The sequence below is a fragment of the Danio rerio genome, chromosome 6 (assembly GCF_049306965.1).
Source record: "Danio rerio strain Tuebingen ecotype United States chromosome 6, GRCz12tu, whole genome shotgun sequence".
Taxonomy (NCBI): Eukaryota; Metazoa; Chordata; class Actinopteri; order Cypriniformes; family Danionidae; genus Danio; species Danio rerio.
The window spans coordinates 3105422-3129356 of record NC_133181.1 but is presented as its reverse complement, the minus strand read 5'-3'; the positions used below and the strand labels follow the sequence as shown (position 1 = coordinate 3129356).

The 23935-nt window shown below is 37.0% G+C and overlaps 1 protein-coding gene across 1 annotated transcript in view; it reads left to right on the top strand.

Annotated features, from left to right (window-relative positions):
- The window catches only part of med8 (mediator complex subunit 8), a 32570-nt gene extending 24752 nt beyond the window's left edge, over positions 1 to 7818 (top strand). Inside the window, 2 exon segments of the mRNA NM_207083.1 lie at positions 5593 to 5829; positions 7296 to 7818. Of these exon segments, the coding sequence (NP_996966.1) occupies positions 5593 to 5829; positions 7296 to 7360 (302 nt within the window). The 3' untranslated portion in view covers positions 7361 to 7818.
- Positions 7819 to 23935: the final 16117 nt, after the last annotated feature.

Genomic DNA, 23935 nt, shown 5'->3' with positions numbered 1-23935 from the left:
CTTCTTCCAGCGTGCAAAACTCACTCCAATATAGATTCAGGAGTTTAACAGGTTTTTATTCAGCATTTGATTCGCAACTGTGACTGCTCGTCTGCACATAAACGCGCGGCGCACATGCACGCATCCACACGCAAATGGTGAATCTGCATGAAGAGATGCCCAGTGGTTCAAATCTACATTTGCTGACAGTTTGAACTACTTATAAGAATTATGAGAATTGTCAGCCCGACAATATTTAATTGGATGAACATGTTTTAGTTTTATGCCTTACCCAGAATATAAAAATACATATAAACACATTTAGATCATTTTCTTTAATCTTTACTTTTGGACTGTGAAGAGACTTTCGACCAGCACAACACATGATTCTGAAGATGATCACCTACTGCAGCTTTAAATAGACTTAAAAAATAAAATAAAACCAAAAATGAAAACTTTAGAACTGAAAGTGGCTCAGATGTTCTGGAATAAATGGTGTTGCAGTAATGCACAATTGTTGGTCACCTGAGACTCCTTTTATAACAGCACTCTCACAAGATTATCTCTTGCTTTCACAAAAAGTTTTTTATCTTTTATTTATATTTGTTACTAATAGCCTATTTTAGTTTTGCCTACGGGTAAAGGAAGCCTATGGACTTTTTAAATTTGTTTTTAGTGCATATATTTACTGATTTGTCAAATAGCCAGAATATACAGGGTGTCCGCAGGGGTTGTGAAAGGTAGTTAATGAAATTAGTCAAAATTAAGGGCATTAAAAAGTATTAAAAAGTAGTTAATGTCATCTGACGAGGTATTACATTTTCGAGCTCAAGATAAATTTTTAGATTTTTAGATACATTTTCAGTTTGTGTTGAGTACAGGCCTTTATTCTAAAATTTGCGTGGATTTATTTAAATGTTGAGAGTAGGACCGGAGCGATATCGTGAGGTGGTATGGTAACTTGGCAACAAAGCCGCAACGTCAACACACCAGGGCTCGAAATTGTGACTATTCTGGTTGCATATGCGCCCAAAAATTAAGCTATGCAACCTCATAATATATTTGGGAGCATGTGTGCGACTGCATATAATGGTTGTAGTGCGACCTGCTTAGATTTTTTCTAAAGATGTGCTGAATCGCTTTTCCCGGCCATTAAAATGGTTCATATTAGCTGTCAATCACTTAAGGCTTTCCGCTGTCAGATGACAGGGAGCTTTTGTGACTGCAGGAATTGCAAACGCCTGAAGAGTGAAAAGTACACAGGTTTGCAAATCCCACCTAAAGTTACAAATAATGGCACAGATGACCACTATCATGTGGTGAATGTTGATCCACCAACCGAGATCGAGTGTTTTCGGAGAAGGTGGCCGAATCTGGATGCGTTGCATTCACTGCGTGTTCAGCACAAATGTCCGCTAAATGTAAAATCTAATACTGTACACATCATCGCCAAAGAAGCAGGCCTTCTAAGTTTACACTGAAACTGCAGCTCATAACAAAGAACCGCATTGCGCTGTTGGTCATCGCGAGAATCCTGCTCTGCCTGCTCATTTATTGGGTCGGCTGACTCGCCTGCTTTATTCCACAAACACAGAAAAATGTAAATCAGCTCATAACTAGTGTGAGCATTTACAATGACACAAACCAAAATCAAAACTTTCAAAGAGTGGCAGAAGTGAGACTTTTTTTTTGAGATGTATATTCTTTTTCTATTTAATTACTGATGACTGTTTGCAGCTTTTAGCCTTGAATTGAATGATTTATTATAATCTTTTGTTTGTTTTGTAGTAGAAATATTATTCATTAAATTAACTCGCATATAAAAAAACATATTTTTGTTTGATGTAAACTATACATTTATTCTTCATGAAGTAACAGTAGGACTTTATATAGCAGATAACCCACATTCAAGGCAGCATGATAATCACAAATGTAATTCTTTGTTAGTATTATTGTCATCATTGATTCAGCACGATTGTCTAACCGTGCTGAGAACGGTGTGTAATTGTGCCGCACTGATCCAGGCTCAGTGGAGAAACAACCATAACCGTACTGAACTGTTCTTAGAAGAGCGGCTATTGATATTAATGACATGCATAACATTGATTAAAAACTATAAACAAAGGCCCATTGTGACATCTAGATTAATTCCTCTGCTTTACTTAAATGTATATGTTATCTGCAATATGTTATTGCATTTAGAAAGATTTAATTTACGCCACTACAGTTGCAGCTCTAAGTCGTGCTGGTATTACATTTTTTTTGAAGGCATTAAAAAAGGTAGTAAAAGGTATTAAATTCAACTTAAGAAGTTCTGTATATACCCTGAAATAAATATGTTTGTTTTATTTGTGTTTAATTCGATGGAATGATAAACATGGACATGGGTGTTATTCAAAACATGACCTATTTATTTTTAAATATATTATATTTATATATTTAAAATGTTTTATTTAATTGTTTAAACCATATTACATAAATTTACAACTACTATTTTACCATTTGTTTTGGCTTTAGTTATTAAACAGATTATTAATAAATAATCAAAGAACATTTTACTGAGCTCAGTCAATAGTTTTGTCTGTAGGTCTAGTCAAAAGTCTAATACAATTAGAGCCATGGCTGCAACAAGTCGGCAACACTGTGTCTAAAATAAAACTCATAAGACAATAAACAGAATTATTCCAAGCACAACATTGCGTTAGATTTTAGCAAATACAAATGTAACCTTGTTGATTATCACTTATGTGACTATGATCAGACCTGCCGCACTCAACTGAACAAAACATGGACAAATAAAACTCTTATCACAGAGAAATAGTCATCCGCGGGGGTCCTTCTCTCATCTAAACAGGACATTAATGCATCTTTGTTTCTTATGTGTTTATCATTGTAGGTGTCCCAAAAGGTGTGTGTGTGTATCACCAGAGTCCTCAAAGTGTAGCTAAAGCAGTGTGTGTGTATCACCAGTGTCCCCAAAGGTGTGTGTGTATGTCACCAGTGTCCCCAAAGGTGTGTGTGTGTGTATCACCAGAGTCCTCAAAGTGTAGCTAAAGCAGTGTGTGTGTATCACCAGTGTCCCCAAAGGTGTGTGTGTGTATTACCCGAGTCCTCAAAGTGTAGCTAAAGCAGTGTGTGTGTATCACCAGTGTCCCCAAAGGTGTGTGTGTGTGTATCACCAGAGTCCTCAAAGTGTAGCTAAAGCAGTGTGTGTGTATCACCAAGGTCCCCAAAGGTGTATGTGTGTATTACCCGAGTCCTCAAAGTGTAGCTAAAGCAGTGTGTGTGTATCACCAAGGTCCCCAAATGTATGTGTGTATCACCAGAGTCCTCAAAGTGTAGCTAAAGCAGTGTGTGTATCACCAAGGTCCCCAAAGGTGTGTGTGTATCAACAGAGTCCCCAAAGGTATGTGTGTATCACCAGAGTCCTCAAAGTGTAGCTAAAGCAGTGTGTGTGTATCACCAAGGTCCCCAAAGGTGTGTGTGTATCAACTGAGTCCCCAAAGGTATGTGTGTATCAACTGAGTCCCCAAAGTGTAGCTAAAGCAGTGTGTGTGTGTGTATCAACAGAGTCCTCAAATGTGTGTATTTCCATTGTAGTCTAAACTAAATTAATTATAGACACTCCTCTTTCAACTAATCATTTGTATAAAGACTTTCCCAGTAATTGTTTTCACTGAGAAACGTGTCTTATGGCGCATGTAAGTAGGTAGTGTATATGAATTTGAACTTCACAACCCTTGTTTTATACAGTATGGGTTTTAGTGTGAATGGATTTTAGATGTACTATATTAACCATCATATGACTTATCAGTAGAGTTTCATCACTTCTCATATCATTGGATATTAATGTGTCCATTGAGCTTCATAAACTCACTGTAAGGTCATCCATTTACTTCTCCCTTACTGTTTTTTAAAATTAGTTTGTATGTATTATTCTGCTAACATGCTGTCTGTCACATACTATTTATGAGAGAAATATGTCATTTCATGAACAATACTTGACACCAAATGACCTTCTGACACCAGATTGAGTTATTTGTGAAGGAAAAAATGTAATTGTCTATTTTCAGTGATCTTATTTACTTTATCATATGTCTCTCTGCACTAACATTATTATAATTATTAATAATATTATATTAGAAATATTCAGATAACTGAGTCCTTAAAGTATACTTTAACCTGAGTTTGTGTATAACTGCGGTCCTCAAAGTGTGACTATACCGGAGTTTGTGTACATGTCCCCAAAGGTGAGTTATAAAATACTGTCCTCATTTTGAAGGTAATTTGTCAGGTCTTTATAGAAGTATTTTTTTGCAAATATCAACTGATATTCATAATAAGCACATTTTTAGTAGTGCAGTCATGTCTTTCTTTTGTCTCTAGACCCTTCAGAAAGGGTAGTCCCCAAAGGTAGGGTGTTGAGTCATGTGTCCTCATTGGTTTGTTAGGTGGGTATGTGTGTGTGTGTGTGTGTGTGTGTGTGTGTGTTTGCTGGAGATTGTTAAAACCTATTACAAGTATTACATCTATTTGAGTATATTTTGGCTAATCTGCCATATTATAGTGTGCTCTGCATTATGGTTGCATTGCATTAAACTGTGTTGAGCACATACACAATAGCAATGTAAAAACATTGAGTATATAATCTCATTCTATTTCACTGATGGTGATCCCCAACTCTTGTTCCCAGTTATTCTTAGGTATCTTTTTTTGTTATGCTAATAAAAATATCTGTATATATGAGTTTGCTTTTTAAAAATATTATTTAAAATATGTGGCTAAGAAATAGCTGATAAATTTTAATGGGGGCAGTAAAAAAAATCCACTGGCCATTACGAAAAAACCCTTAGTGTTTTATCCTGTGAGTCTGATATTGCATTCATAATCATCTAAAAAGCCTTATGTTGACTTAGTAAAACCTGCAGAAACCCTAAACAAATACTTGTACAGCATTTATGAATCATAGTTCAGCATTTACTAATGCATCATTAAAATACATGTACCACTGAGCCACATGTATTTTTAAAAATACTGTTTTTGCCCCCTTGACTTTCATTATAATCACATGTTTTGATTGTGAAGCCATGACCGCATATATTCTTATTGTTTGTGGTTTTTCCTGTTGTAAAGAGGTACAATCTATCTTAATATGTCTGAAAAAATCAAAATAAGTCCCTCAGCTCTCAGAGCACAGCAAGCATAAATAGTGTATTAATGCACAAACACTATAATCTGCAGTATTACTCCACAGAACTCCATATAAAAGCCAGAAACTTGTTTGCACAGGCCTATCTGAAGGGTTAATGCTGCCAACAGATGATGAACTGTAAAAATGACAAATAGTACCCTCTTCTCAACGGGGAAAACCACCAACAATCAAGAATGCAGGATTATATGCTGTCATGGCTTTGCAATCAAAAATGTCATTAATAATGGAAGTCAATGGGGCAAAAAGAGTCACCAACATAACCAAAGTGTAGTCAATTTGAACAGTACAGAAGGGTTAAAAAATAATATTATCACATAACTCATGTTACTTGCAATGTGTTACCCACAACTGATTGTATTAGTCTGTTTTACATTTGATTTTCACAATATGTTTCTGTTTAGCTTTAAGACAAAACAAGCCGTCGTTCAATCCAGCCGATACTAACGCTCTGGTGGCAGCAGTGGGCTTTGGGAAGGGTCTGTCGAAATGCAGACCGCCTGGACCTGTCGCTCCAGGTCACCCTGGGCAGCCCATGATGCAAACGGGTCCGACACTACAGCAGGTCACAATCGCTGGAGCTTCGGGTCATCAGGCTGGCATGAGTGGACCGGTCGCACCGCAACAGCCCGGACAACCTGGTACATAATAAAATGCAGTCACAAACACAGTTTACTCTTAAAGGGACAGTTCACACTAAAATACCAACTTACTCTCAAACTTAACAACAGTGGTCTCAAACTCAATTGCTGGAGGACTGCAGCTCTGCATAATTCAGCTCCAACCACCTTGGACTCACAGCTGCTTAATAGTCTTAAATAGTCTTGAACACCTTGGTTAGTTGGATCAGCTGGGTGTAATTAGGGTTGGAGCAAAACTGTGCAGAGCTGCGGCCCTCCAGGAATCAAGTTCGAGACCTATACTTTACAGTAAGGTTTCTGTTCTAATGTGTTTACTAACATGAACCAATACAGGGTGTCTGTGGGGTCTTTAATTTTTAAAAACTAAATTTTAGGCCTTAAAAAGTCTTAAATTCACTGAAATATGGTATTGTAGGTCTTAAATATTGGTCTTAATTTTCCTTTGTCTGTGTAAAGCTACCCAATCAGTACCACCCAGAATCGTATAACAAAAATAAAATTAATTAACTCGATTTACCAATATGGTTTATTTATCTTCCTTACATCTTTACAGTAACATTTGTGTAAAGGTTTTCCATGTATTTATGCATACATATATGTTGTTCTTACATTTAGTTTCTTATAGTTTTTAAGTTTTATGCTAATATAAATATCTGTATGGAACTAGAGTTGGCTTGTTTTGACACGTTATTTAAAATATGTGGCTAAGAAATTACTGAATTTAAAGTTTAATGGGGGCAGTAAACAAATTTCCACTGACCATTACAAATACTTAGCATTTTGTCCTGTGGAAGTCATTCATAATGGTCTAAAATGTGACTTTGTGAAACCTGGAGAAACCCTAATAATGAAGAATACTTATACAGCATTTATTAATCATAGTTCAACATTTACTAATGCATCATTAAACTACAAATGCACTGTGAGTTAACATGCACTAACAATAAATAATTGAATTTGCATTGAACAAATACTGCAATAAACTCAATGTTCAGGATTTGTTCATGTTAGTACATACTTTAACAATAACTAATACAACCTTACTGTAAAGTGTTACCATTTACTCACTATTTACTCTCCCTCAAGTGGTTCCAAGCCTTTAAGTTTCTTTTACTGTTGAACACAAAAGTGGATATTTTGAAAAATGTTAGAAACTGGTAATCATTGACTTATTAGATTTTTTTTTCTATTAAACATTTTAAAAAATATGTTTTGAAAAATGTTGGAAATGGGTAACCATTGACTTCCATTGTAGGAAAAACAAAAACTATGGAAGTCAGTGGTTACCGGTTTTCAACTTTTTTCAAAACATCTACGTGTTTAACAGAAAAAAAGAAACTCAAATAAGTTTTTGACAAGGGGCAGTAAACGATGTCGCAATATTCACAATTTTAGTTGAGCTGTTCCTTTTTTTTAAAAAGTCACTTGTATATTCAAGCTAATTTCTGCAATTTCCATTTCAACAGGTAAAATCCCCAGCAACATCAAGACTAACATCAAGTCTGCGTCCATGCATCCTTACAACCGATGAGCTTCATGCTTTTTGTCCTACAATGTTTGGTAAATAAGACCATTTTTGTTTTTGAATTTTCAATAAACATGTTTATTGAAGTCTTGCGTCTATCTAAATTATTTTATCACAATCAGGATTGAAGATTATTCTTTTAGATTTGGTCTCAATAAAAGGTGTTTTTAGACTTGCTGACTTTGTTTTAGTCACTAGGTGGCAGTGTTGTTTTGTGTTCATTACAGTCCACTAAATATCTAAAGGGTACCTTTTCAGATGTTGTATTACTATTAATAAGCTTTCACAATAAACTAAAATTGATATTAAAGACATTTTATCATATTTCAAAATAATGCTACAAATAAATGTATTGCATTTATGCCTACATGTATGTTGTTCATACATTTTGTTTGTTTTAGTTTTTAAAACTTGTATTTTTTAAAGAAAAGTTATGTTAATTAAAATATCTGTAAATAAATAGAGTTGGCTTGTTTTGGCACGTTATTTAAAATATGTGGCTAAGAAATTACTGAATTTAAAGTTTAATGGGGGCAGTAAACAAATTTCCACTGACCATTACAAAAACTTAGCATTTTGTCCTGTGTTGTTTTGTGTTCATTACAGTCCACTAAATATCTAAAGGGTACCTTTTCAGATGTTGTATTACTATTAATAAGCTTTCACATTAAACTAAAATTGATTTTAAAGACATTTTATCATATTTCAAAATATTGCTACAAATAAATGTGTTCAAATAAGTGCTATTGTTTTGAACTTCCTAAATTATTATTTTATACTTTACAAAAACAATTGAGATTATATATTATTTTATTTAATTATTCATATAAATGATAATAATGAGCATCAAATCAGCATATTACAATGCTTTCTGGAGGATCACGTGACGGAAGATTGAAGTAACCTGCTTTATGTCTTCTCGAAGATTCTAATTTCTGTTTAAGTACACTAAAGAAGATAATGTTGTTTGCTGGTTTTACAGCTGCAAAGAAGGCAGTCATACAAAATTGGTTTACTGTGTACATGTGTGCAAAAACATTTTGAATTCTGAGGCTCCTTAAAATAGTGGCCTAAGATACAATAGCACAAATTAATAAGGCTAAACCTAGCACCATTAATGCATGGCTATGTTTTTCTATCTGCATTTTAACCTATATAAAGGAATGACCATGTAAAGGTTTTTTTTTTTCCTTTTCTTCTCTTCTTTCAGATAGAAAATTGTTGATATGTCTGTTGCTCCACCTCCCCTGTTTGTTTGTTTGAATGTCTTTTATTTTGTTAATCTAAAGACAATAAAACGTTGATCACAAAAAAGAAGACGGAAGTAATGATGCTGAAAATTCATCTTTGAGTCGTGGAAATAAGTCACATTTTATAACCCATTACAATAGAAATAGTGTTTCATAATAATAATAATATTTCACATTTTACTGAATTTTCGAGCAAACAAATGTAGCTTTGATGAGCAAAAAAAAAATTTTAAATGAATAGTTGTATATTTTAAATAAGCTTAAGTATTATTAAATAAAATTAAATAAAATATATAATTTTTCATTATGTTATTTTTAATGAATATTTTATTTTTGTTATTTATTTTATTTATTTTTTGCAGCCTAAAATGATGGAAAATGAATGATTTTATGAAGGCTTAAATAGTTTTGAGAAAGCATCTGTTTTGATCTGAAAATGTAAAAAAAAAAAAAATCTTTATTTTTTTTTTAATCTCTCAAAATCCTGAAGGAACTGCTTCAAACATAAATGAGCAAAAAATAAAGTATCTTTCAAAAAAAAAATCATCCCCAGCTGCCCCAAACTGCTGAATGTTAATATATTATAAATTAGCTTGTTTATTAAATACAATTTTAATAACTAAAATGCACTTTAAATTTGGGAGTTTATCTGGTGCATTTTAATAATTCAGTTTATTTAAAGATCAACATTAGCGAAAAGACACCAATGTATCACAGCATCCTTTAGTGTAACTTACAAATACTCAGTGCTTGATAATCTACGTTTCTTTCATAATTTATTTTGCCATGTTGTATTGCTTTATCAGTAAATAAAAATCTGTGTGTTTAATCTGATGGTGCAGTGTTTTCTGACACCTGACGCTGAAGTGGCATCACACACACTCTCGGCATCATCAGCACATCACGGGGGTGTCTAATAGTGCAGCCGAATGTGAAAATGAAAGCGGTTTGGGAGCCTTTTGAGCTCCTGGAGCCAATTAGCACATCAGGAGCATCTCGGGGTGATACATGAACCTTCTCTGAGGGCTCTTCAATTTAATCACATTCTTAAGGTAGAAACTTTCAGCTCCCTTTTGCGTTTTGTGGGTGTTAATGAATACATAATCACCAGGAATGAAAGGATTTGTTTTAACCAACAATTCAGAGAATAACTGCAACTATATACACAGTTGAAGTCAGAATTAGTAGCCCTCCTAGATATTTTCACACACACACACACACACACACACACACACATATACATATATATATATATATATATATATATATATATATATATATATATATATATATATATATATATATATAAATTACTTTCTCCACCAGAAATCTATAGAGAAAATACTGTGACAAATGAATTGCTCTGTTAAAAATAATTTAGGAAATATTTAGAAAATAATACAAATTTAGGGCTAATAATTTTGTCTTTGTCTATAGGCCTATAAACTCTATACTATAAGATACTAATATATAAAGCTTGCATCCACATGCCAGACATGATTTTTTGATATATGACAGATGTTTAGTTTTGAGGTTAAACACTTAGGCCAGGGGTGTCCAAACTTGGTCTTGGAGGGCTGATGTCCTGCAGATTTTATCTCCAACTTGCCTCAACACACCTGCAAGGATGTTTCTAGAAAGCCCAGTAAGAGCTTGATTAGATAGTCCAGGTGTGTCTGATTGGGCTTGGAGCTAAACTTTGCAGGACACCAGACCTCCAGGACCGAGTTTGGACATTCCTGACTTAAGCTGCAGTCACACTAGAGCAGGGGTCACCAATCTCGGTCCAGGAGGGCCGGTGTCCCTGCAGGATTTAACTCCAACTTGCCTCAACACACCTGCCTGGATGTTTCTAGTATAGACCTTGATAAGCTTGTTCAGGTGTGTTTGATTAGGATTGGAGCAAAACTCTCCAGTATACCGGCCCTCCAGGATTGAGTTTGGACACCCCTTATTTAGAGCAAGGGTGCCCAGACTTGGTCCTGGAGGTCTGGTGTCCTGCAAAACTTAGCTCCAACACCGATCAGACACACCTGGGCTAGCTAATTAAGCTCTTACCAGGTTTTCTAGAAACATTTTTGCAGGTGTGTTGAGGCAAGTTAGAGCTTAAATCTGCAGGACACCGGCCCTCCAGGAACGACTTTGGACACCCCTGCTAGAGCCTATGGTTGAAACTACAATTAGTGGTGGGCAAAGCGAGGCTTCGTGAAACACTGAAACTATCGAAGCAAATGTGTCGAAGCTTCGAAACGTTTCGAAACACCACTCTACGGCGACACCTAGTGGTCATTTTAATTGTATTTCACTGAAACAGCTTCAGCACAGAACAGTTGAGCAATTATAGGGTATGAAATCCCACTTTGTAGCCATAAATTTGTAAGTGGTTTAGACGAGTGGTTAGAGTCCGTGACCTCCATGCGGGAATAATGGGTTCGAATCCAAACTGAAATAATTATTTTGAAATGCTTTAATAGCAGTTGGTAATGCTTTGTTATTGTATCGTTTTGTTTCAACATTGCTCTGACATACGAATAAACACATTGTAAATAAATTTGTATTGTTTTGTTCATAAAACAGGGTTGTTGCTAGATCAGATACAGTCGTGGCCAAAAGTTAACAATAATTACTTATATTATTAATTAAATTTCCCATTGTATTTTATTAACGTCTATCCAAAACCTAAACCCATCACAGTACTGTAAAAATATGAATTATTGTTTTACAGTGTTACAAAAATGATGCTAAATTGATGGCATATCCGTAGCTGTATCCTATCTAGACTACACCATAAAACAGTAACATGATTAAAATATATTAAATCATGATTTTGTAGTATTTGGACTAGTCGGGATTCGAACCCAAAACAAAATTGTAACACTGTACTGTTGTGCACACGCACAGTCTACTATGCCATACAAGACACTTGTTCATTAGAGATCATGCCAGTCAAATGCAGATTCTCCGGGTCTTGAAACGCCTCTGAAATGATCGATGCTTTGAATCGCTTTAGTCACGTGACCAAGTGTTTCGAAACACTTTAGTCACGTGACCTGGGTGTTTCGGATCATGCTTCGGTGCAGTGTTTCGAAACACTTGCGCTTCGGGATCTCGACACTGTGTCGAAACGTCAGTTTCACGTCAGCCATCCTTAACTACAATTTGATAAGTTCAAACCAATGAGAACTACAGACGTCCACTATATGTGGAACAATTCTGCATATTTTTCAAATGAACAAGACGTGAACTAATCTCTTAAACAGCATATGACAACATCTAAGGTGATTTCCCTGCTGAAAAATCCAGCTTAAACCAGCCTAGGATGGTTGGATGGTTTTAGCTAGTCGACCAGCCTGGTTTTAGAGGGGTTTTGGCCACTTTGCAGCCATTTCCAGCCAGGTCTTAGCTGGTCAGGCTGGAAAGTCACCAGCTAAAACCATCTAATAACAGCTTGACCATCCTGGTTAAAGCTGGACATAGCTGGTTTTGGCTGGGCTCCCAGCCTGCTAAGCTGGTCAAGCTGGCTTTAGCTGGTCATCTCCCAGCCTGTCCAGCTAAGACCAAGTTGGAAATAGCTGGAAACCAGCCTGGAAGTGGCCAAAACCCTTCAAAAACCAGGCTGGTCAACCAGCTAAAACCAGCCAACCATCCTAGGCTGGTTTAAGCTGGATTTTTCAGCAGGGTTAGCATCGACAAATATGTAAAACATGGATAGCTGTTACTAAAAGTTAACTTGTTCATTGTTTGTTTTGTCATTGTGAATTTCTATCAACTATGATTTAAAAAACAAGTGTCTCGCTGAGATATGCGAGTCCATTTCCCAGCATTGATCTGGCAGGGTGATGTTTTGCTGGCCATGAGCTCAGTGTGTGACAGCAAAACCCCTGCCTTCAGTCTTCACTGAAAACTTCACTGTAGCAAATACAAGAGATATCTACAGAGTAAAAGCACATCACTGAGACAGAAATAACAACAAACACTTTCCCACGTCAACCTGACTACACAAACAAAACCAACTTATCAAACAAATCAACTTAACCTGACCCACAAACAGAGGAAGGCGACAGAAAACGCTAAAACTGCGAATCAAACAAGCCGTTTTGTTCTGCCAAACGCACTTTTAATCCTTCAAAACAGTGATAATTGTTTGACAGAATAGACACAGGTCTGCTTCTCCGGGATATTTACGTAGATTTTTATCCGCATCAACAACACAACGCATCCCACATAGCGCTGTTTGGGATCTGTGTTTCAAAGAGATAAGTTTTAGTGTTTGTCTCGAGGCGTTGTTGGTGTTTTCAAAGATGTGCAAACGCGTGTCTTATTCATTAGCACGAGCTGCTTTAGGCGTGTTTTACAAAGCAGCGTGTTTAACTTTAACACCCACATCGCAAAAGTTCACCTCGTCACAACCGGCGCCATTTTTGAGATGTTTTCTTTTAGACTCGTTCTTCTGTTTGGGGTTTGATCCGCATGAAACCTGCGAGCGACACGCTGTATGGCAAGCCGCTTTAACGTTTAAAGAGTAAGTTTACATCAAACATTACAATTCTGTTGTTAAAGGCTGTGTGAAATCAACGTCTTTTGTTTGTTTTTAGTTGTTTTGGTAATCTTTATAGTCTGTACAAACCAGACGTTTCTGAGACTTTTATTTCAGTATGTTGACACTAGCCCCTTTCACACAGTGATACCGGTAAATATCCGGAAAATTTCCGGAATGACTTTACCGGTATATTCAAAAAAGCGCTGTTCACACAGACGAGGACGTTACGGAAATTTTCCGGAAAAGAGCATTCACACATCCATTCCAAAATACCGGTAAATTCTGACATCATTCACCACAAATGAGCTTTAAACGGCTGTGCTTGTGTTTGTAAACATTTGACTAAATTACAAACTCTGTGGATGATCAATATTGTGAACAACTTTCGCAGGATCACTTTCGCATGTCGAGATTTTCATAATATGTGCGTGTGCAGGCGCTCACAGGCTGTTTCACAGGCACACGCAAAGCTTGAAGGTAAACAAACAACGGCTTATCATAAGCATCTTATCGATGATTATTTACACACTTGGCATTAAGAAGAACATATAAACGTGATCTGACTAACTTCTAGCAGCTAAATGTGTCTGGAAAAATATTCAAAGGCTTTAATTCTCACAAACCGCGCGGACATAAATGTGTCTGACTGTTGTGATTGGCTAAAGCAGACGTCTCACGTCAGCACGTTCTAGACGTGCACGCGCGTATTACGGGAATCTTCCTTCTGCATTCACACAGCGCAGCATTCCGGCAAATTGCCGGTAATGTTACAACTTCTCTTTCCGGAAAATAGCCAGAACGAATTTACCGGTATTTTCAAAAAGGACCTGTTCACACATACAACCTTTCCGGAAAATTGCCGGCAATTTTCCGGAAAGGTCTGTATGTGTGAAAGGGGCTATTGAGTAGGAGACAGGGGCTGTGTCTCAATTCCAAGAACGCAGAGCATGGACTTGCGTTCTTGTGGAGACCGGTCTTGCCAGGTGTCCTCGGAAGAACGAACTCAGGAGACCGCGAGGGCAGAGAACGCGTCCTTTGAGAATTGAGATGCTGCGTTCTTCCTTATGGTCACATGACCTTCACGTGTTTTAAATGGTAAATTATTTAAACATTACAGCCTTCATACAACGATTTATTGTTTTTCCCCTTTTCAAAATATATACTTTGCATAAAAACATTATAAATATATGTTGCACAATATAAATACAACATATTTTAATACTAATTTCAGCAAACAAACACCCTTAATGTGTTTATTCCTTTATTAATATATTCATGGTAATGTTTATATTCACAATTTAATTTAGAGAAACTCCTAAAGCAAATAAGTGATATCGCTGAACTTCAATAATAAATCTAGATAAAATGCTGCGCTTCCCACCCCCAGTCGCAATGTCTTCTGGGACTTCCAGAGCGAGTTCGGTGCTCAAGTCTGCATCAGTGCGTCCTCGATATCAAGATCACATCCGGGAAGTTTCACGCGTCCTCCGTACTTGCGGTCTTGAGTATTGGAACTGAACTTAAGCAGCTGATGATGACGTTACTCGAGAACACGAGGACGCAAGACCGCTGAAGAACGCATATTGAGAAACAGCCAGGGGCTGTGTTTCAAAAACGCTGATCACACAGGCGAGGACGTTACGGAATTTTTCCAGATAAGAGCGTTCACACATTCATTCCAAAATACCGGTAATTCTGACATCATTCACAACAAATGAGCTTTAAACGGCTGCGCTTGTATTTGTAAACATTTGACTACATCACAAACTCTGTGGATGATCAGTATTGTGAACAACTTCGATGAAAACATATGGAGGATCACTTTCGCATGTCGAGATGTTCATAATATGTGTGTGTGCAGGCGCTCACAGGCTGTTTCACAGGCACACACAAAGCTTGAAGGTAAACAAACAGCGGCTTATCATAAGCATCTTATCGATGATTATTTACACAGTTGGCATTGAGAAGAACATATAAACGTTATCTGACTAACATCTAGCAGCTAAACGCGTCTGGGAAAATATTCAAAGGCTTTTAATCTCACAAACCGCGCGGACGTGAATGCGTCTGACTCTTCTGATTGGCTAAAGCAGACGTCTCACATCAGCACCTTCTAGATGTGCACGCACTTTTTCCGGCAATCTTCCTTCTGCATTCACACAGCGCAGCATTCCGGCAAATTACCGGTAATGTTACAACTTCTCTTTCCGGAAAATAGCCAGAACAAATTTACCGGCATTTTCAAAAAGAGCCTGTTCACACATACAACCTTTCCGGAAAATTGCCGGTAATTTTTTTCGGAAAGGTGTGTATGTGTGAAAGGGGCTAATATGTGTTCTTTAGCAGTCTTGCGTCCTCGTGTTTTTGAGTAAAGTCATCATCAATTGCCAAAGTTTAGTTCCGATGCTCAAGACCGCAAGAACGAAGGACACGTTAAACTTCCCGGATGTGTTCTTGATATCGAAAATGCACCGATGCAGACATGAACTTATTTACCTCAGGAGTTTCCCTAAACGGTGAATATAAACATCACCATGGACATCTTAATAAAGGAATAAATACATTAAGGGTGTTTATTTGCTGAAATTCATATTAAAATCTGTTTTATTAATATTATGCAACGAAAGTCTTAATGTAGAGTATTTTTAAAAGAGGAAATGAATGCTGAAATGTTTAAATAATTTTCCATTAAAAACACGTGGAGGTCGACCATCAGGACGACCGCAGCATCTCATTTCTTACAGGACGCATTCTCTGTTTGTTCTTCTGAGGACACCTGGCAAGATCAGTCTTCACAAGAACGCAAGTCTGTTCTCTGCATTCTTGGAATTGAGAAACAGCCAGGGCTTTCTTTTTGTGCATCATTTCCTCATAGCAAACTAACTTAGGCTGTGTTGAAAATTGCCTGCTTTCATACTATATAGTACATTATAAACAATATGCAAGCTGAGTAGTAAGTATGATTTCTCTGAATTCTAAAAACAGTATGCGAGAAGTGCCCATATCGGTCAACCCTTCCGTTTTTCAGGGATGCTTCTGTATTACAGTTCTATCCCAATATCATCCCGTAAAGGTATTTTCCCGTATCCCTCCCGTAATTTCAATCTGTCTACGAAGGGTGGCAATAAAAATTAAAGAACCGATCCTTCCTATACACAACCCATACTGCCGAACCACCAGGGGATGCCTCTTGCTCTAAAATCTGTTCTGTGCTTTTCTTATATTTAGACATAAAGACACTGAAATAAGTATAAAAACAGCAGGATTCCCTTCCTTTTCATTACAGGTGTCGTCACCCCTCCTGTGCAATCCTCAAAACAGTTTATGAAGCAGTGTGTGACTGTCAGATGCGCTCCATATCGATCAATAGATGCTGCTTCCCAAACGGATTCTGTAGATGCTATTTAAAGTGGAGCGAAAGTGAACACTCTGGGTTTTGGGTGCGTGTTTGAACAAACATATAAACATAATAATAATAATATCAAAACATGTCAACCTCGATGGGTTTTCTTTTAGACAAAACTAATTTTGTCTTAAATGAGCATAAGCAGTTAGGAAAGCATGCTTTTATTATCGATATGTGCATTTTCACAAGATAAGTGAGAGCTCTGTGATTTAATGTGATCAAATGAAATATCTAAATGAGATTCATTTGCTGTTCTTTAATCTGAATGTTTAAATTATGCAGTGAAGAAAAGGTTAATGAGATTTGATAACTTGATTTAATTTCTTTATAGTAGTTATTATTTTAATAAGCTGAACTGTTTGCAAATTTATTTGCTGCTTTTTTTCTTAATGTACACTATTTATTCTATCCTTTGTAAAAAAATAATAATAATAATAATAAAGGAGAGGCGTGGTTATGAATATTGTGGACCGCCACTCAAAACACATGAGTAAATGATCATATTTTTAATTTAAGATTACTAAAACAAAAGCGGCGCGGTGGCATAGTGGGTAACGCTGCCGCCTTATAGCAAGAAGTTTGCTGGTTCGAGTCCCGGCTAAGTCAGTTGGGGTTTCTGTGTGGAGTTTGCATGTTCTCCCTGCGGTTTGGTTGGTTTCCTCCAGGTGCTCCGGTTTCCCCCACAGTCCAAAGACATGCGGTACTGGTGAATTGGGTAGGCTAAATTGTCAGTAGTGTATGAGTGTGATGAGTGCATATGAATGTTTCCCAGAGATGTGTTGCAGCTGGAAGGGCATCCGCTGCGTAAAACACATATGCTGGATAAGTTGCCAGTTCATTCCGCTGTGGCGACCCCAGATTAATAAAGAGACTAAGCCGGATTAATAAAGCGATTAACCCCCCGCGACTAACCCCCCCAATATTATCCACAACCTAGCCTATATTTATATATATATTTTATATATATTTATATATAAATTTATTAATTTAGCAACTCTATAAATGGAAATCTATAGGGCGAAAAACGAAGCATGACCAATGGTAAGAGAGGCGTGGTAAAAAAAAATAAAATTGTGGACCACCTCTCGAAATGTAAATGATCAAATAAAGATAACCAAAACAAACTGTTTTTCAGTGGGTTAACTTCTATGCATTTCTTATTCCCCTAAAGCATAACATTATGCGCTAGCAAAATAAACATTGCACACTTTGATTTCAGACTTTAAATGTAAAATCGGCTTGCCATACACAGCGCAAGGTGCGTGAATCTTCCCCAAATGAAAGCGCGCGCGTTTATTTGAGGATAAGTGTTGAGAGATCAGAGGAATGTGTGTTTATGTATCTGTGGGTGGCTCGCCATCGGCCTTATTCCGTTCATCCTCTCGAATTAAGCCGAAAATCAACAGCAGCATCGAAACCTGATCTCCATTCTCTCTATCCCCTGTGACAATGAGACACGAGCCATTAGGGAGGAACTTTAAGCTCGTGCTTTGATGGAGCTGAAATCCCCGCAGCAATGCACAATTCACGGCATGTCAATATAATAAACCCGCGTGCAGCACTCTGGAAATCTGGAGATCAGACGCGCTCCGCTGTAATCCCTGCACCGGAACAAAGACGCACTCGGTCGGCTCCGGCTTTAATTCGTGCCCTGTAGACCTGAGAGATGTTCATTCCCTCCCCGTCGGCCCCTGCGGCTCTTATGTACAGTATATGTGTGCTCATTGTACTGGCATTGATACGCGCATCATGCAGAACGCGCAAACACACGGAAAAACAATGTACAGACAACAAATAAAACGCAACGTGCCTCATTCTGCCCGAGGAAATGATGTTTACTGCTGCATGGGTTTAGGGAGGGATTGCAAAACTTTTTGAAAATAAAATAAAATCAAAATACAGTGGGATTCTGCAATGCTACAACATAAGTTATAGGGGATTGCAAAACTTCATAAATAAAATGAATGAATGAATGAATATACAGTGCATGAAAGTATTGATAGCGCTTCACTTTTTCCACATTTTTTTATGTTACAGCCTTAGTCTTAATGGATTAAATCCATGTATTTCCTCAACATTCTACACACAATCCCCCATAATGACAATGTGAAAAAAGAGTTTTTGAAATGTTGCAAATTTAATAAAAATAAAACACCTGTAAAATCACATGTACTTTGGCGTGACGCTCTAAATTGAGCTCAGCTACATTCTGCTTCCACTGATCATTCTGGAGATGTTTCAGCAGCTTCACTGGAGTTCACCTGTGGTCAATTCAGTTGGACATGATCTGAAAAGGCAGACACCTGTGTATATAAGCACCCAGGGTTGACAGTGCATGTCAAAAGCACAAACCAAGCATGAAGACAAAGGAATTGTCTGTAGACCTCTGAGACAGGATTGTCTCGAGACACAAGGCTGGGGAAAGTTACAAAAACATTTCTGCTGCTCTGAAAGTTCCAATGAGCACAGCGGCCTCCATCATCTGTAAGTGGAAGATGTTTGGCACCATCAGGACTCTTCCTAGAGCTGGCCGGCCATCTAAGCTGAGTGATCAGTGGAGAAGGGCCTTAAGCAGCAGTCACACTGCACTTTTCTCCACAGAGATTTACATTCATACGCACACGAATGTGTCAGATCGGAAATGCAAGTTCTTGCATCAAGTGTCGCAGTTGACTGCATTGCAAAGTTCAAGCTTTGTGAACTCTGACCTGCGAAATCGTATCACTTGACTGCATGAGACCAATCGAGCATCGTGCTGTGGGGATGTTTTTCAGCAGCAGGAACTGGAAGACTAGATAGAGGGAAAGATGAACGCAGCAATGTACAGAGACATCCTGAATGAAGACCTGATTCAGAGTGCTCTTGACCTCAGACTGGGGCGACGGTTCATCTCCCAGCAATACAATGACTCAAAGCACACCGCCAAAATATCAGTAGAGTGGCTTCACAATGACTCAGTGAATGTCCTTGAGTGGCCCAGCCAGAGCCCAGACCTAAATCCTATTGAACATCTGAAAAATCGCTGTACACTGTCGCTTCCCATCCAACCTGATAGAGCTCAGGAGGTCTGCAAAGAAGAATGGGAGTAAACTCGAACAGACAGGTGTGCCAAGCTTGCGGCATCATATTCAGAAAGACTTGAGGCTGTAATCACTGCCAAAGGTGCATCAACAAAGTATTGAGCAAAGGCTGTGGATACTGATGTACATCTGATTTTTCAGCTTTTTATTTTTAATAAATTTGCAACAATTTCAAAAACTCTTTCTTCACATTGTCATGGGGTATTGTGTGTAGAATATTGAGTAAATAAATAAATTTAATCCATTTTGGTAAAAAGCTGTAACATAAAACATGCGGAAAAAGTGAAGCGCCACGAATACTTTTGGACTGTACCGTAGAATTCTGCAGTTACAACAGATGCTATAGGGGCATTGCATAGCTTGATAAATTTAACTAAATGAATGAATGAACACTGGAATTCTGCAACCTGCAACAGATGTTATAGAGAGATTACAATACGTCATAAAGAAATGAACAAATGAAAATAAAGCTAAATAAATAAATGAATTATTAGATGAATATGGAATTTTGCAATGTTACAACAGATTTTACAGGGGGATTGCAAAACTTCATAAATTAAAATAAATAAATAAATGAATATATGGTGGAATACTGCAATCACACACAGTATGTCTGATAATATTTTTTTCTTCTGGAGAAAGTCTTATTTGTTTTATTTCGGCAAGAATAAAAGCAGTTTTTAATTTTATAAAACCTATTTTAAGGTCAAAATTATTGGCCCCTTACAGCTTTATTTTTTAAATAGTCTACAGAACTAACCATAGTTAAACAATAACTTGCCTAATTACTAATAATCTGCCTAGTTACCCTAATTAACCTAGTTAAGCCTTTAAATGTCACTTTAAGCTGTATAGAAGTGTCTTGAAAAATATCTAGTCAAATATTATTTACTGTCAACATGGCAAAGATAAAATAAATCAGTGATTAGAGATGAGTTATTAAAACTATTATGTTTATAAATGTGTTGAACAAATCTTCTCTCTGTTAAACAGAAATTGGGGAAAATAAAAAATAAACAGGGGGGCGAATAATTCTCACTTTGACTGTATGTGCTGTGTAGGCTGCATTGTTGTTTTATGCCAAGTTGATGGGGAGAAAAGGGGATAAAAAATAACATATTTGTAAAAAAATATATATGCTATCATCATGGCATATATAAAAGAAATCAGTTGTTAAAATGAATTATTAAAACTATTATGTTTCGAAATGTGTTGAAAAAATCTGCTCTCCGTTTAACAGGAATTATAGAAAAAGATGTCCAGGAGGGCTACTAATTCTGACTTTAACTGTGTATATATTTGCAGATATTCTCTGAATTGTTGGGTAAAACAAACCCCTTCATTCCCAGCAATTATGTATTAATTAACACCCATAAAACAAAAAAGGGAGCTAAAATATATTATTTTATATTATATACTAAATTATATAGCTAGTAATGTTTAAATCTATATCAAAGTTGTGTGTATTGTGTATATTTGTCATTTTTAAAACGTTTTCCTCACCAAATGTGGACAACAAATGCATTGTGTATATTTAGTTAACAATCAAATCTGATATTAATTGTGATTTCCTAATGCTAAACCTTTACATTGTACATTAACCCCTTAATACTTGTATTATTTTATCTATACAGTATATTTTTTAAAAAGTAAATAATATTATAAATATTGAATAAAATCCAAAATGTGTTTAAATCTATATCAAAGTTGTTCTTTATAATTATAATTTAAAGAAATAAAAATACAAATTTCCTTACCAGATGTCTGCAATAAATTCATTCAACCCCCTTTTGGCATTTGTGAATCTCAGTCCAGCTTTCTGCTAAAGGCTCTGCTCCGAATTCAATCTGAGAAGAAGATCTCGCTCGCGGCGAGTGAAAAATGGACTACAGAGATCCTCTAAATGGTGGCCATCAATAAACGTGTGGCGCTTTGCTTTGCATTCATCTTCCTCCCTTAATTTGTTTTGCAGACATCAGTCCCTCGACTGCTGACCTTTGAGAGAGACTCAAACTGCAGACAGAGGAGAGATCATGTGTTTATCAAGAGCACATTCACACAATACACTCTCTCACACAACATTAACCTGACAGAGGGAGACTAGAGGCAGAACACCACTGTAAATAATACACTCTCTGAAAACACTGCTGATATTGAAGGCTTTTCATGTCTTTTCGACTTGAAATGTAATCAAGATCATCACTGTCTTTATTCGAGTCACTGTCACATCCCTCATACTCACTGTCATCTTTATGGATAAGCTTTAGTGTATTCTGAACATCAAATTGTTTTCTGAATCTAATCATGTTATTCTCACTTCAAATTTACAACCTTTAAATAAGACCAGCATATGATATAAACATCTTGTTACAGCTTATAGTTATAAAATAGTTTCAAAATACATTTCATTAACAATATTTAATGTGATCCCTGCTGAAAAATCCAGCTTAAACCAGCCTAGGCTGGTTGGCTGGTTTTAGCTGGTCAACCAGGCTGGTTTTAGAGGGGTTTTGGCCACTTCCAGGCTGGTTTCCAGCCATTTCCAGCCTGGTCTTAGCTGGTCAGGCTGGAAAATGACCAGCTAAATCCAGCAAAAACCAGCTTGACCAGCCTGGTTTAAGCTGGACATAGCTGGTTTTGGCTGGGCTCCCAGCCTGCTAGGCTGGTCAAGCTGGTTTTAGCTGGTCATCTCCCAGCCTAACCAGCTAAGACCAGGCTGGAAATGGCTGGAAACCAGCCTGGAAGTGGCCAAAACCCCTCTAAAACCAGCCTGGTCAACCAGCTAAAACCAGCCAACCAGCCTAGGCTGGTTTAAGCTGGATTTTTCAGCAGGGATATTATTTAAATTTGTTTTGTTAATATATGCTTTAATATGAGCAGTAGAAAATAAAGAACACTAAAATAATTTAATCAGCTTAATTAATTAAGCAGTTTGTTACTATTTTTCCTAATGTGACAAATATGTCACATCAAAATTCCACCTACTGTTTTAAGGTTAACAGCCCGATGTGACATATATGTCACCACAATATCTTTGTACCTTGTTTTATATCAGTTTGTTCAGGAAACGTATTAAAATCATGGTGGATGTAATCTAGGATGTGTTATTAAAACATTAGAATAGTTAAATGGGTCAAAACATACCTTTAGTAATAAAAACAAGTATCTTTAAAAATTGCTGACGCTGCAACATGTGCTCCCCACACAGTCCACCATTTTGGACATGTTGCCATGACAACAAAAATGGACACATTCTCACGTGACTGAACCTGGATGTTACTCATACGTCACTTTGAGACTTCCCGAGTTGAAAATAAGGAATAATGCTTTAAAAAGACCTTTCCAGATGATCACAATATATAACCACATTTAACATTAGCTGACTTTTTCCACCCCAAAAGCTGTCCAAAACACGCCTAAACGCACAAAAAACGTCTAAAAATGTTAGATTAATGTTTTATTTAATCTTTAATTTATTTAAATCGAAATAAAGCTATTTTTATTTTTTTTAACCATACAACCAACACCAGCAGTCGCAGAACCACAACATTACCGGATCACATCAAAACACTGCCCCCTCCCACCAACACACTGCACTTAATGTTGTGTAGATTGCACAACCTAGAGTATGTTTTACCTTCAAAATGAAGTATAAATTCGTCAAATTTGGCGTTTAAAATTCTTTTGAACATTATCAGGTGCTGCTTGTCAGTCAGAAAACGCTATGTTTCTTATGCACAGCTAGTGTTTTTCAGCTAATAATGGACTGAAGCTTTGTGACTATTTTCAATTTCACAAGGGTCTTTTTACAGCATCGATGTTGTCATGTAATTATAATCAGTTAAATACACTGCATCATTGGTTGCTGTATGGTTACAAAAATAACAGTTAAAGGTTAATTTAGATTGGAATCAATTAAAATGAAATAAAATATTAAACTAATATTTGGGGCGCTTTTTGTGCATTTAGGTGGGTTTTGGACTGCTTTTGGGCTGGAAAATCAGCTATATCTGGCAACACTAGTCTAGGGAAGTGGTAGAGTAAGGCCGTACTCACACTATGTACAGTTGCCTCGAGCTGGGTCAAAGCACACTTGTCCCCCCTCCCGTCTCCCCCGACGCTTGTCCCCCCTCCCATCTCCCCGCAGTTTGGGTTCATTGAACAGTAAGATTGATTAATAAATCCATATAAAACAGTCCCTTAAAAGTCACATCTCGCTTTCAGTTTTGGGCTTTGGCGCGTTTTGCACTCACACACAAGCGTACCGCGCCAATGCCCAAATGAACCGCGCTCAGGCACACCTCT